Source organism: Pseudopodoces humilis, chromosome 3 (assembly GCF_049639895.1).
Source record: "Pseudopodoces humilis isolate 2021_Gansu_Grassland_sample_001 chromosome 3, ASM4963989v1, whole genome shotgun sequence".
Lineage (NCBI taxonomy): Eukaryota > Metazoa > Chordata > Aves > Passeriformes > Paridae > Pseudopodoces > Pseudopodoces humilis.
In genome coordinates this window covers 78,348,996-78,364,508 of record NC_142202.1, presented here as the reverse complement: position 1 = coordinate 78,364,508, position 15,513 = coordinate 78,348,996, and the positions used below count along the sequence as shown (strand labels likewise).

General features: G+C 35.9%; 1 protein-coding gene across 2 annotated transcripts in view; it reads right to left on the bottom strand.

Annotated features, from left to right (window-relative positions):
* RNGTT (RNA guanylyltransferase and 5'-phosphatase) overlaps positions 1–15,513 on the bottom strand; it is a 171,845-nt gene that overhangs the window by 131,133 nt on the left and 25,199 nt on the right. For both annotated transcript variants that reach the window (XM_005518195.3, XM_014263722.2), the window contains exons 7-8: positions 13,354–13,463; positions 12,470–12,571 (exon numbers count right to left, since the gene is read on the bottom strand). In XM_005518195.3, the coding sequence (XP_005518252.1) occupies positions 12,470–12,571; positions 13,354–13,463 (212 nt within the window). The remainder of the gene's footprint in view (positions 1–12,469; positions 12,572–13,353; positions 13,464–15,513) is intronic.

The following is a 15,513-nucleotide window of genomic DNA, read 5'->3' as shown; positions in this document are numbered from 1 at the left end:
TTAGCATCTCAAATATGCTCACCGACACAGAGGCAACTACAAATCCTGCTGCAAATATGATTTTCAGATTCTTAATTTTCTTTTATGATTGGCAACATTTCAAAAACCACGAGTGCATCACCACTCTGTACATGGATCATCCAAGATGAGGCCAAGTCACACAAGTGTTTTACTTTGGACCCTGCCACTCCCTCCTGGCAAGAAAGCATCAACTGCTAGCCAAATGCATCAAACAGTGAGGAAAAGGCCAGGAGAATGAAAATTAATGACTGCCCTTTATCCACTGACAGTAGGAGATGATCTATCTGTGTCACTAAGCTGCTGCAGTTCCATGTCCTGACCCGAATCCAGACTGTGCTGGATTTAGAGTAAGTTAAATTAGAAAAGTTTGAAGCTGGCCTGTAGCACATGGAGCAAAAGACCCTAAATCCTGATAAATGGGGATGGCTCAGCTTGCTTTCTTCTATTAATTGCTGCTGGCAGTGGTTGCTGCTTCAAAGGATGTCTCCTCAAGGATGATAAAGGACTCTAACACAGGAACTTACAAGAAGACTTGTAATATTATTTTCAACATGTAAACAAAAGGAAACAGTGTCTTTTTAACCAGCACACTGACAGTTCTGTCACAAATCACCCTCTCCAAAGTTGCACACACGTTATCATTTGCATGAGTACACAGCACTGCAGCCAGCAAGAAACACTGCTTGCTACATGCAGAAGCTGCTGTAGAACTATGTATTCAACAGTCCAAATTCCAAATAATTTCTTAAAAAACACACACATAGACCTTTGGAAGTTAGTCTGCTGTGAGTATACCAACATTTTGTACTTCTCTCACTTATTTATAGGTTAAAGAATGCCATCAGTGATCTCCACAGCATTTTAAACAAAAAAAAAAAAATCCCTTAGATTGTGAGTGACAGTCATTTCCAATTAGCAGCCTCCAGCTCCAATATTTCTCAGTCATGACCTTGCATTTTCTACTACTAAATATTCTTCCAGTTTTATTATTCTGCTCCTCAGTGAATTCAGTGGCTGATGTCCCTCATTTGTTTATCAGAACATATTTGGATTCTGTTTCAAAACACTTAATGATAAAACAAAATTAATATTCAGGATCTCTACTTGTGTATGCATTTGCTTTCAAAACCATCCACTGCCATTTTCTTTCAGTCTGTTCTTTACCTATCCTAGAATTCTAGCAATTTTCTTACCCTCACTCTCTCTCTAATAAATAGAAATTTTGTCAAAGTCCAGAAGCATGAGATGTACCAGTCTTTCTAGGCCAAAACCACAATTTTTCCCTTATACCAACTCCTATCAAAATGGCTGAACTCAGAGGAAATCCCATTCCTCATCTATACTGCAGACTGTGTTCCTCAACCACAGTAATTCTGAGTAATTCTATTAGCTACAGCTCATAGAGGCAACTAATCTGTCATTTAATAAAGAGAAAACCTGTATTTTTGATCTATTTTTACCTCTCATTATAATCATAATAATTCAAATTTAAACCAAAGCTTTAGCATGATTGATCCAAACTTGGCTTCTAAAATCAAGACATTTTTTCCCCTCAGTATTAAAATACTGCTACTAGGCTCTTGTTTAGTACATAAATGTATCTTGGATATCTCTTAGTACACTCAGAAGCCCTTGGGTTTGTCACCTGTTAAAATGCTCCACCAATTCTCCACCCTCGTAAGACAGTAGAATTCAACTTCTGGTTAACTTCCACAATTGTAAGGTGTCTCCATGATGTGAAGTGACCAGTTCCATCTGCTTCAAAACTGTCTTAGTTAAACTCTTATTATGGAGGTCAAGACACTCAGTTTGCATTAGATGTTAAAGTGTGCTCATCATGACAACTCTAATCAGGCATCTACAGCAGATTCAGCAGTAATACAGAAGTTTTCTTTAAGAATCCTGTAGTGATTTTTTAAAAAATATGAATCCTGTAACAATTTTCTATCTTTCATTTATTTGGAAAATAAAATGTTATTCCTCATATTTTATCTTGCATCTTTCCTAAACAAACCTAAACAAAATGAATGTTTTTAAATATTTACGTTACAGTCAAGAAAGTTATCCTGGTTTATCTGCTACACCAACATCTGATTTTGTGAGAAATCAGAAGGTTTCCAACATCCACCTTCATGTTCTGGATCATTAGTCCAAGCTACCACTGCCCTGACTCAGTGCTAGTACAGAAAAAAAAAACATAAATCTTGTCTTATTGATCACCTCATATAGCAAAATGGAAGAGCTGTGCTTGATTTTGATACTCATAGCATCATTTCAGCCAGAAAAGACCTTTAGGATAATTGAGTCCAAATGTAAGCCTAACACTGCCAAGTCCACCACTAAACCATGTCCTGAAGTGTCACATACACATGTCTTCTAAATACCTCCAGGCACTGATGAATTGATCTTCACCAATCACCCTGCTTATTTCAGAACAAAGAATTTAATTTCCACAAGATTTGTTGAGGTGGTATTCCAGATAACAAAGCAACCTTGTCAAGTCACCACTGCAAGCTGATACCACACAGCTTATAGAGCTTTTCAGTCTCCATAATTTTTACTACTTGACTGTCTCCTCCACAGTTATCTTGCTCAGCATCAAAATCTTTTTCTTATTCTTGCCTGCAACCACTCTCCTTTAAACTCTGAATGTAACCTTCCCTTTTCATTTGTTCCCCTTGACAATGCAAGGTTCAGAGGAGTTATTTTGTGACTGTTAAGGCCCTGAACATCATCAAAAGTGAGGCAGTGGATCTGCAGATGAAATTTACTAAAGAAATCTTCAATAAGCCCAAAACTACAGCAACAAACACTGCAAGTTTTGATAGCCAAAGGGTACCACAGCCAGGAGGAGAAGAGATGTGACCACACTTCCCCACCTTACAAGGTTCTAAATTAACTGTCAGCTGAAAAAGCTCATGCAGATTTTTTAGGGATCATGAGAGCAACGGAACAAAAGCTGCAGCCAAACAAGCAAACAAACAGAACAAAACAAAACAAATCAGCAAACAAAGAATTAGGTCAGATAACGAACAGGATAGCAAAAATTACAGAAATAATGTTGCATCATTATACAACTTTGTAGTATCCCGTCACCTGGGGTAGTTTTTCAACAAAGGAGACAACAGCAACACTAAGGACCATAGAAAAATGTGTAAGAATTGTGGAAACTACTATAATTTCTCCTAATAAAGTATTGCAGTTGAGACCAAGTTCAAACTTCTTGTTTTATAAATCAAAAATAAAGATGCTTTAATTAATTTAACAGATGGCAAATTCAAAACCAGTGTAAAACTACATTTTCTATCTAAAGTATTATTAGACTGTGAAACTGCTGGTAAAATGAAGAATTTAGCAAGGTTTAAAAAGACTATCCAATTACAGTGTTTTTCTTGTCTGTCTTTCAGGGTTTTAATTAAGTTTGAATGCTGTGGGGGTTTTGTTTCTTTATTTTTAGAAGGATATTAAACCTTATGGGTTAAATTTAAAGTTGTCTTGTAATCATTATTTGACTTACAAAAGAGGGTAAATTAAACTACAGCTGCTACATATTGAGGAGCTCTTATGGTGCATTATGATCAGCATCATTTGTCTGATGTAAAACAAAATTGTTAACAAGCTAGAAAATATATTACCCAGCAACAATTCGTATACTAATGGATTAACTTTAAATACCAGATTCTCTTTGTTTCACCCAAATTTGAATGAATTATTGTTAAATTTAAATTTAACAATTTGCAATAGGAACACTGTTGAAAAACAACTGCATGGCATAACATTCTGATTACTTTTTTTAAAGCTGCAAGATTAAACAAACTTTATCTCGAGCTTGACAGAACTTGTGAATTGTTTCGTAATTTTTACTGTTATTATTGTTGTTATTATCATTATAATCTTATTATCTAATTATTATTATATCATTATTTATTGCAGATAGATTTTCAAGCTTGCTTGAACTTCTTTGGCTCCATCCCTCTCCACAAACTTATGTCTGAAAATATCTTGGCGGTTTAGGGCAAAATTCATGCCTGAAATAACAGGTTAAAAAAAAATATATAAGAAAGAAGAACAAATTAATTCAGCATTAGATGACAAGTTACATTGCTTCTTTCCACAAGCAAGTGAATCATAATGTCTCACGCGGAGGGCCATAACAGAGCAGTCACTAAAAGAGTAACACAGCTTTGAAAAAGGAGATCCCCTTAACTTGGAACTGATTTAGGCCAGAGCTATGTTGGGTCAATTCCGCCTTCATCACCGGCACAAGCCACAGCAGGAACACAACTGCCATTTGTGCTCATAGAACAGATCAGCTCCAACAGAAAGGGATGTCCTAGATATCTGTATAGTTCAGCTTCACAAACTGAATGTCATTCTCCCCTGACTGAACATAAGCCGTTACGCTTCATGGATGTGTCTGTAATCCCCCCCAGGAGAACCAGCAGCACAGAATGTACTGTTCCACTATTAAAAGTGGTCTGGGAGAAGGGAAAATAAATAAATAAGCCAGTAATCACTGATATTGGTTGCTTGAAAATCAGATATATATGCAGGCACACCCTTTATCTGGATCTTATTAGAACATTTTAGGACTACAGTTGACTATTCTAAGATTAGCATTCATAGCACAAGGCACATAATAAGCATTTTAATGCATTAACTATTTATAAATAAACAAAAGTTTATACGACAATCAGTCCAAATACTCAAACAGTTACATATGAATAATCAGCTAAGTAGCATTTTTCAAAGAGCCTGGAATTGTGACCATAAAACTGTGTGCCATAGAATACACTTCCTGTACAGTATGTCATCAGCAGTGCTGCTTGAAGACTTCAGGAAGGGACACAAAACCCTTCTTTCAGAGTCCTGACAGTGTTGCAAGCACACATAAATGAGAAACCACAACCTAGAGTAAGAATGCTTTCTTTAGCCATTCAAGTCAATTTGGATCCAGATAAGAGATAACCGGTTCTGTCACACCTATTTATTAATTCCTCTGCATTGACTCAATGACTGTAAAAGGAAGATTTCAGGAGATGAAGAAGCAACAGAGTGATAGAGATGTCCCTTAGTAATACATACATAAATACACCATCACCAGCCCCCTGCAAAAAAACCAAACACAAAACCAGATGTATTTTTATATCCAGTAAATATAAATTGGATAATTTATATCCAATAGTTCTGTATATTAGTCCAACAGTTCATTACACTCTATGCTACCTCATTTGAATGGTGGTCCCTAATCAAGAGAGACCTCTCCTGGTTCAAAACTAACAGTTAAACAAAATGAATGAGTTATCTGATAATACCCACAAGTCTGGCTATCAAAACCTGACAGCTCCTTTTCTGCTGTCAAAGTCTGCTAGCCAAAGCCTAGACATGCTCTCAGCGCCTGTCCAGTAGGGAAAACAGGGGAAAAGGACAAGCAACAGGTGGAGATAATGAGGCCACCTTGTCCTAGACATTCCTTGCCCTGAGCTAGAATATCCTTATCTAGAGATAGGGGACATGCTAAACAAACCAGAAGTGCCCTTAACCCGAACTCAACTTACCAGTTCTATTTTTACACTCTCAAATGGAAACTCAAGTAAGCATACTATTTATGGGTACTAATGCTCTGGGAAACAGGCAAGTATTAATCTTATAATCCTAAATTTAATGGCAAACACAACTGCACAGGATAATTATTAAGATGCAGAGTGAGCAACAATTCACAGCTCCTGAACTCCCAACTCTCTAATGTCAAAACACGTTATTCCTGCCTCCCCATCCCATCTCCTCTTCCTCTCTTACCTAAATGCACAAAATAAAACCATGAATTAGGCATCTGCTTTTTAGAAAATTAAGAGGAATACTGTGTAGAGTGATTAACATCTATGAATTGCTCCTTTCAGCAATCATTAGAAAGACACTTTTTACATTTTAATTCTGAACTGTTTATGTGTTTTTTATATACTTTTGCAGAAGCTTCTAACATTATGTTATCATTACACAAGTAATGATCAAACTGCAGGTCCCTAACAACTACTAATACTGTAGTTTATAAAAGCTATTTATTTAGAGCTTTTAATCTTGACGGGGAGTAAAAGCTTTACTGCAACTATTTCAGTAACTTTCACAACTTCAGTTTCCAGACAAAATATATACTATCTACACTTAGCTAAATTATTCAAAGTAAAGTCAGTGAAATAAATTTCACATGGATTGCAGCCTCATTCTCAACCAAAATTCTTCCATATACAGAGGCAGATGTACAGTAGTTTCAAATGGGCAAGCTTGTTTTCCCCTAAAGGATAGTTAAAATAATTATGAAGAAGGACCACAAGAGACAATGGCATGTAAACAAAAACTGCATTTTTTTCCTGTGACCTTATCATAAAAACACAGTGTGCAGATTGAAAGACTGGACTAAGAACAGTCACTTTAATCTTTAAAGTAAGGTTTTTGGTTCAAAATCTCTTCTTTAAGTGTCACCTCATTTTGACAATTTCATGCAAATAAAAGAAAAACACTTAAAACTACTTCTTTGAGACATTCAATGGAAATAATACAAATGTCTGAAGAACGGCTGTCCTTTACACACAAATGATGCATAATTACCAGTTGAGGCTTTGCCCATTGCTGATAGTTACATAAGCACAATTGAATCAAGCTCATTTAACTTGCGATCTAATAACTTGGGTTAAGCCCAGTTGTTCACAAAACCTGTCATTCTTATAAAAAAATCCTTTTGGTCCTGAAAAGTCTATTCAGCACATGCCCAACCCTGGCATATTTCCATCCTTTAAAATTTCCCACCACTGAAACAGGACACAGCCACAGAGAAAGGGATACACAACACTACCAACTATGGTGTATAACTGATTAATAATTTAGTCTATTTCTTAAGTTAAGTGGGGAGAGGAAGAAGGAGAAGGAAAGGAAGGTGTGGTTTAAAACCAGCCAGATGATTGTCGTGTGGGCTCTTCACCCTATCCTATGATTAGGAGGCCAACATTCCTTCCTTACTCCGAGACTACAAACATGTATTAACCCTAAACATGGCTCAATGACAAGACATTCAAAACACAATTTATAATAATTCACTTTCTCAGTAGTTATCTGGGTCAGAGAGCAAGATGCCCAGGGAGAGTGTTCATACCTTGAGAAACACTCTTTTACTCATAAATGCTTTGTTGTCATTAACAGCCGTTAACTTTCCTGCTACCACTTCTGAAGGCATCTGAAAATCTCAACACCCTACATTTCTGTCCCCCACCTCTAAACTAGGGAAGAATACGCTATAAATTGTGCAAACCTCTACTTCAGGAACTTTCCACTACTGGGCATAAAACTTCACATCCATGAGAATCTGGTCATGTAATTTGTACAATCTGAAAATTAATCTGAGCCTTCTTTCTCATTCCCAATAGTCTCCTTCAAGTTCAACTCCACATTAATATCTTTACTCCCAGGAGACAAGCTTTTTTCCCAGGACACTCAAGATCTGCTTTCTTGACAATCTGGTCTCTTGTTCTTAATAATGAGTTCTCAAGAGTATAGATTTGGGATTTAATTGGATTAACGCTACTCTCCAATCTTCTCTGTCCTCCTTCATTCTCATTATTATCTCAACTTTTTCCTCGTCTCTCTCAGGGATAATAGTTATTCCGTGAACCCATTCAAGTATCTTTTCTTTAAGCCTTTACAAACAGGCAACCATTTTGCTTCCTTGCCACCTAATTCTGGGGGTAGTACCTTTTACCTCTTAATTTCTAAAACAAACACACATCTGTTTCTCAGTTTTCTCTTTTTTTTTTATGAGCTGTTCTTTAGCAGTGATGATTTTTTCACAATTTACTCTGGATTTTGGATATCAAATTTTTCTGGATAACTTCTCATATTAGGAATTTGCAATTTTATCAGTTATGCATGTAAGTCTCATCTTACCATGTAAATGATCAAAGAGTAGGGAAAGAAAAATTATTGAGCCATGGAAATCTGAGAGAAACTTCAACCTTGTTTTCATGACATTCACAGAAAAGTTATCTTAAAATATACTGAATAAATTTCCTTCAAGTAAGGGTCACAAATAAAGGTTTCTGAAAAGGCTGCAACTGCCAGTAATTTAGAAGTTCTTAAAAAAAAAATAAATTTCTTCAATTTCTACAAAAAGCTGAACTAAAAAAAATTAATAGTAAGTTTGATAATATAGTAATTAAATCAAAATAATTATATTCAGTATAAATCAATATATATATAGATTTATTGATACATTCAAGATAAATGGAACTTATTTTATTAAAAAAAATTTTAAAACACCCATTAGTTTTATCATACAATTAAGTGTACATTTACTATTTTTGTTTTGTATTAGGATAACAAGAAAAAGTTAATTACTTAGGCAACAGGCATTTCTTTTAATGTAAATGTAATTTGCTAACCATGAAAGGAAAAAACAGCTTCACAGATGCACCTAACTATTTTGTTACAAACGCGTTAGACAATTAGCAGCAATTCTCAAAGAGCTGTTTTATTCTGCATCTACTTATTCATATTTAGATATCTGCAAGCCATCAAATTTGCATGAATATTTTTCAAATTTAATAGCCTTTGGCAAGAACTACCTGTTCTGCATTTTTTAAAATAGCTGCCTTAACATAATTGAACGGAAGTAGTATTATTATCTTATTTATCATTTTTCACTAAAATTGCATGTTTACAGATGTGAAAAATAAAAAAGGCACTCATAGAAATGTAGGAAAATAACTTACTGCCCTTAATAGGTTCCATTTAGAACAGATCACATTTCACCATTGTAAAACCTAGTCCTGTTTGATTGTATTGATTTGAATTATTCCACAGCCATTTTTAAGCTTTTTATTATTCTTAGCGGTAGCAGTCTTTTCTTCGGAACTGGCGTCTCATTACTTTACCCTGCCTGAACATTCAGCTCCACTCATTAAAAGAAGCATCTGCTCCAAACAGTATTAATGAGATCTGTATGAAGGGATACAACATGCCATTACCCACCTGGGCTAATCATTTTACAGTACAAAGCTGATAATGCGGAGTCATCCAGCAACGCCTGGAACACACTGTTACAATTACCTTACTCAGATAGTAACTATTATTCCAGAAACACCCACTGTAAAATTGGATACATTTGCAAAGATGTATCTACCCTGTAGCTATTGTTAACATACAATATATATTTCATCTCAGCAAAGCCATAAGGCATGATTTTACTAGTGGGAAATTTGCCCTTTGGCTTATGAATAGATTAGCATTAAAATTATTTATAAGACACCAATAGTTTGACTACAGTTCAAATAAATATAGAGAATTTACACCAAGGCAGTCAGAACAGCTGCAAAACTCAGTGATTTTATTTAAATAATAATAATTTAAAGCAGTATGATTTTAGAGGTGGTTTTCTCCAAATCGGCATGAGTTTGCATACAGTATTTACATACAATCAGGAGCTGGTACAAAGGAAATATTTCACCAAAGACTGCCAATGCTGAATGAGCTTCACAGATCTTTTAATTTAAAGTTCATTTCTCTAAACCTAAGATGTAAATATACACATCTTTATACATTGGCATTTACAAACAGGAGGGGAGAAGTATTTGTTCACACTGTATTTTTCCTTTTGGGACAAACATGCTCCAGAAGGAATGCTGGAGCAGAACCAGGAGGTGTGCCCCACTGGTATCTCCACAGCAAGGGCCCTGGAGACCAGGACGAAACAAGCAAGACCACAGTGCAGGCACAAACTCTTCAAATCGCAACAGACTGGGCTAAGCAAGGCAAAGTCAAAAGATTTTGAACTCAGAGCTCCAAGAGAATGAAGGAGGATGAGTTTTGACCCAAACCAGACTCAGAACTCACACACTTACAAAAACATGTAAATCTCCCCAAGATATTTTATAGAATCACCATCAAATAATTTAACTAATCAATTTCACATTGTTAGTCAACATAGTATGATAAATAACGCCCTTTTATTTAGGGAAATACTTTTTCTAAGTATGGGTAGAAAAATACAATAATACAATAATGAAACCAAGTAAACATGCACAATTCTACCACTGAAAAAAAAAACCACCAAATTGGGGGGGGGGGGTGGGGGAATCGCCAAAAGAAACACCACCACAACAAAACCGAAAACAACACAGCACTTAAAACAGAAGACAAGAGGTTCAGCTCCAATCGGAATCTAGGATTAGCAAATGCTTTTGAAAAAAAGTAGAAGTCCTCTAGTGAAGTTACTGACACTGCAAATCAGTTAAGAGAACGTATAAAAAAATGGTTCAGTCATGAAACCTCTAGGAAAAACTACTGCTGCAGAAATAAAATACAGGTATTTAACAAAGAGTGAAATTTCAGAAGTTTGGCTAAGTTGAGCAAATGTTAACTGCAGTAAAACACTTCTATTTCAGTGAGAAAGTATAACATATAATATATAAGTTATTAGTTATTCATCTGCTTTTAAGTCCAGTAGAGTCAACAAAACAGCAGTGCTTTTTAAGCAAAGATAGAGAACAAAGCAAGAAAAAAAAAAAAGCATGCAAGCCTAATAATATTCTAATAGGCAAGGTCTAGACTGCTGAATCTTAACCACTTTTAACAGAATATCTTCAGAGATATTTGATGACAAGGGTTCCATCTCCAGATAATGTAAGCAGGGGATCCATAAATGTCTCCACTAACTGATGTCTTAATATTAAATTCAAGAAGGTCACGCCTGTCAACACAAGCATTCAGAATAACTAATGAAAATCTGTTTAATTGCATATGGAGTCTGGATTACTGGAGAACAACTAAATAATTAGATGCATGTCCAATGCAAAAATGATCATAATAATTTTTCATTGTTGATTAGGATACATATCATGCAAAGTGTCGAAATGTCCAAATAATAGCTCAGGTTTTCATCTTTAATCTCTCTTTCATATTACTTAAGGTGAATTTCATTAACTGGATCTCTGTAGCTCCATTTTCTTCTCTAAATATACCTATCAGTCTGTGTATCTCCATAATCTATTACCAGTTACTATGTTTCCAAAAAAATTGAAAGAGCTATTTAGTTCCTTCACTTTTGTTCTCCATCCATTCTGATTTCCCACCATTGTAAAACAAAAAACAGAGACTAGAATGTTCAAAATACTGAATATTTCTACAAGAAATTACATGTACACTTTAATTTCTTTCACAAAATGCAGTCTTCCAGGTACACTACTATGTTCTCTATAATTGCTTTAGTACTTAGAACGTGGGTGTCCCATCCACACATTTAAGTAAGAAAATGAGAATATTACGTAAGATATCAATTTTCCAAATCAATAACATAGGATTAGACAAAAGACTCTTCAGGTCAGTTTAAGCTGGCTGACTTCATTTTTTCAGGGTCAGCAGTTTTGGAATGCCCTATGCCCTGTACTGCTCTGAGAATATGTCTTGACCTCCCAACACCCCATTGCTGTAATTTCCCAGCCTGAGAACATTTGCACTGCATTACCCGAGCCCTTGTGCATACAGCCAGCGCTAGTAAATCAATTATTCCCACACATTTCTTAATGGTTGGATGCCATACTGACTGCAAGCTTTCTTTGACTTTTCACACCATTCTCAGCCCAAGCTAATAAACAGTTAAAGCAAACACCACAGAGGAGAGACACTTGAAAGGTCTGGGTTTTTTTTATACAAGACAACTTAGTTCTGGCTGAATTATGCTGAATTCTGACTGACTCTACATGGAGCCACTTGGCAATTCTCATAAGACACCCAATTCCCCATATTCTCCAGGAATTTCATTATCTAGGATACTCTGTGATTAAAGATAAGAAACCTAGCAACACAAAGAACTCAGGAAAAACTTCAGAATATGTCCAATCAGTCCAATTAGGTTGTGGTTTGTTATTAAACAAAAGGCACCCCTGCAATGAATGTAAGAAAACTGGTGAGAGAAGATAAAATTATTGACTCTTTAGCTGACATCAACTATGTTTAAACAAAGGACCACAGTATGAATATAAAAAATCCTACAGAATCTCTAATATTATCCAGCTTCTGAAGGATCAATTAGAAATTTAATTTCATTTTAATTTAGCTTATAATTTAGCTTATAAATAAAGTCTTCACCTTAGCCAACTCTCACTGTTACGTAAGATTACTCGAAGACCTTGGTGGCAAGTTGTGGCTGACAGACAGGCAAGGGTTATGGAGAAGAGTAAGCGTACCTTCCTTTTAACAGTCAGTGTGTAGAACAGCAGCTAGAAAAAAACTTGGCCACAAACTTCAGCAAATGTTGGGTACCAGCACAGAATAAAAATTAATCTCTGGAGCCAGTTTTGTTGCTGTGCTTTGTCCTTTGTACCAGCAAATTCACTTTCCTGAGAAAATACAAGCTGTCTACCAAATTTACTGTGTGTTGCTTTTTCATTTAAAATTAACTTACCGGGTGCCGTCTGCTTTCCAGCTAACTTTGTATGGCTTCTGCTCCAAAAATTTAATATTTTGCTTGTCCATTGACACAGGCTGTGCTCCAGGGAATCCAGTCCTAATAAAAAGAACTATGTTTATTAATGGTTCTGCAATAAATACTCACACAAGTAAATACATTTTTTACATCAGACTCAAGTCACACCTCATGTGTTGACTTATTGCAAGGTTAACTCTGAGTTAGAGTATATTCTCCAATGAAGTATTTTGCAATAGAAGTCAAAAACCTATCTCATAAGAACAAGCAAAGTTTATTTGCTTATGACAAAACACTAAATTATGTGGAACTTCAAAGTTTTAACTTTCCAGAAAGAGATACTTAAACTAAAAATTAGAGTATCAGGGACAATATGCATCAACAAATTAGGAAGTAGCGTGGATCATCAACTTTGGAATGGAAAAGTTCAGAATCACAGACATGAAAACCAACATTTTCATGAGCATTGAACACAAATCCAAGTTAGCTATAAAAATGAGTACTACACCTCTATACTGAAGTCTAATAGCAGTGGTATAAATAAATCTACTACTTGAGAAAGAACTAGATTTTACACAAATAGCTGAACTAGGCTACATCTGGAATTTGAACAGCAACATTTTGTTATCTCAATGGAAAAGTAATTCTAGAATCTTGTTTCTTAACATTAAAAACTGATCATTTTATGTCATAGTACAGTGCAAGATTTTCAGTGCCAAGTGTGTTTGAGCGGTTTTTTTTATAAACAATACATTCAAAGTTAGTCACATTTTTCTCATTTTTACAATGAGCAGTTTCATTCTGCAAAATATAACACTTATTTCTAGATAGTATAAATAAGTAAGTTCTAAATATTCTCATACCCTTCCCATCCACAGAATTGCTGACATTTTTGCTGTATTCCTCCTAATTTTGGTTGTGTTGTCACCTGGGTCACACATTTAACTGTTATTCCTTCCAAGAAAATTGCACCCTAAGTAAAAAAAAAAAAATTAAAAAATTTAGTATTAAAGCCTTCATAAAATCAAATCAGAATACGTCAATACAAGATTAAGTCTGTTTTCACAACCCTCTAGAGCAATACAACCTTAAACATTCCTTAAGGATTTACCCCCAGATGCCAAGATACATTTGCTGAGCTTTGCCAGGAAACTCACAGGTGAGCCATATTATAAAACCAGGAACTGAAATGAGTTATTTATGAGGAAAAAATACAATTTTAAAAAAAAGGCAATAGAGATAAGGCAAAAGGAAGGGACAGCTAGTACTTAGTACTTAGTACTAGATGCTTACACTACTTAGCTAATACTCTCAAGAAAGCTGATCTAGGACAAACTTAGAAAAAATAAACAGCAGATTTGTAACAAAATATTTGTGTAAATATATTTTTATAATTTATTCTTAATCTAAATTAGGTGATTCAAGTATAGAGCTGCTATCCTGAATGACCCAGAAAAGCCTATGTAGAGATCAAAAAAGCTAATCTGGAAATAAAACTCTAAAATAACTTGTACATTCTAGAAAAAGTTTGATGCCAAGAGGAATAAAAATAAATCTTGCACAACAGAACACATGAAAGCCATCCGGTCTACAAAACTACAAAATTAAAGATTTCTATGAAGATCTCAACCACACTTAATTCAACAGAATCTCAAATAAATTTTCAATGCACACAAAGAAGATCAAACCATGACTATTCACCTGTTGAATCCTGCATGTGAAGATAGAAGATACTTGTATCTGTTCTCTAAAACACTTGAAACTTGCTTTACCAAATCCAGCTGCATACTACTGATGAAAGGAGTAGTATTTTTCTCCTCTGCATTTTCACACACTGTGGCACTCATCTGTTATACATTTGAGCAAGTCTAGGAACTAATTTGGCAAAAATAACATCATAAATTGGTAATCTTCTGCCAAAACAGCATCCTAAACCAGCTCACCGTAGGATAATTCAGTTCTAGTGCCAGCACAAGGGAAGCAAAGGGAAAGCAGGGAAAAGCAGGACCACAGTTTTCAGCACAGCCTGCAGTTAGTTAAGATTGGCTCAATCACATCACCGAATCACATTCTGAGAATAGAACATCCTAAAGAAACATACTGGTTCATAACCTTAACTACCCTGAGCTCCACAGACTTTCTGTGTGTCACTCACCCCATACAATTTACACAGGTACCAGCCGGTGCACCAGCACACAGGGGAGTGGGCGAGAGAGGCAGACAGCTACTCATGCCTGGCCAGCACATTGTCTGCATTCTGATAAGTGGTGAGGAGCACCAGGAAAGAAAGGAAGATGTTTCTGCCTTGCTTCTGTGGATAACACCAGAGAGCAATGGCAGTATGACCACTAAGACTGAAGTAACAGTCAGAGAACGGGAAAGATTTTCCAGAAAAGAAAAAGTAAAAAACATAAAATTCGTACTTGAAAGTGTTTATTGCAGGTTATCTGCTTCAAGTATAATCACTAGCTAAGGCACAGCACTATGAAAACAATTTGAGTCATTTGGGCATTTGTGCTTGGCTACCTTAGCATTCCAGGTTTCATGAGGACATTCCTTGGATAAGGGGCTTAAACTGAGCTAGACCCATGCAGTTTTTACTCTACTGTTCAGCTACTAATGCCTTTGGAAACAGGATACTGGAGATCGTGGTGCACAGACTCCAGACAATTCAGATCACCAGGAGCACATCAACTCCTCATACTAAACCAAGAGTTATAAGCCCTAAAGGATCCAAGGAAACTACATGTACTTAGTATCTACACTCTGCACAACCTTGACACCATCTGTACTAATCAACTTTGCCCCATTTGCCATGAATTTCTCCACCCATCACTGCAGCTGAAGGAGAAGTGGCAATGTGGATCATCCTCTGTTGGTTCATATCCTAAACACCATCTGGAGGAGTGGGTGAATGGGAACAACCCCAAACACACACCTTCCTGACCCTAGAGGCTATCACGAGGCCTGGGTGAGAGCTGTCTTCAGCTACTCAGACTTGATTGTGCGCCAATATGCTCAGA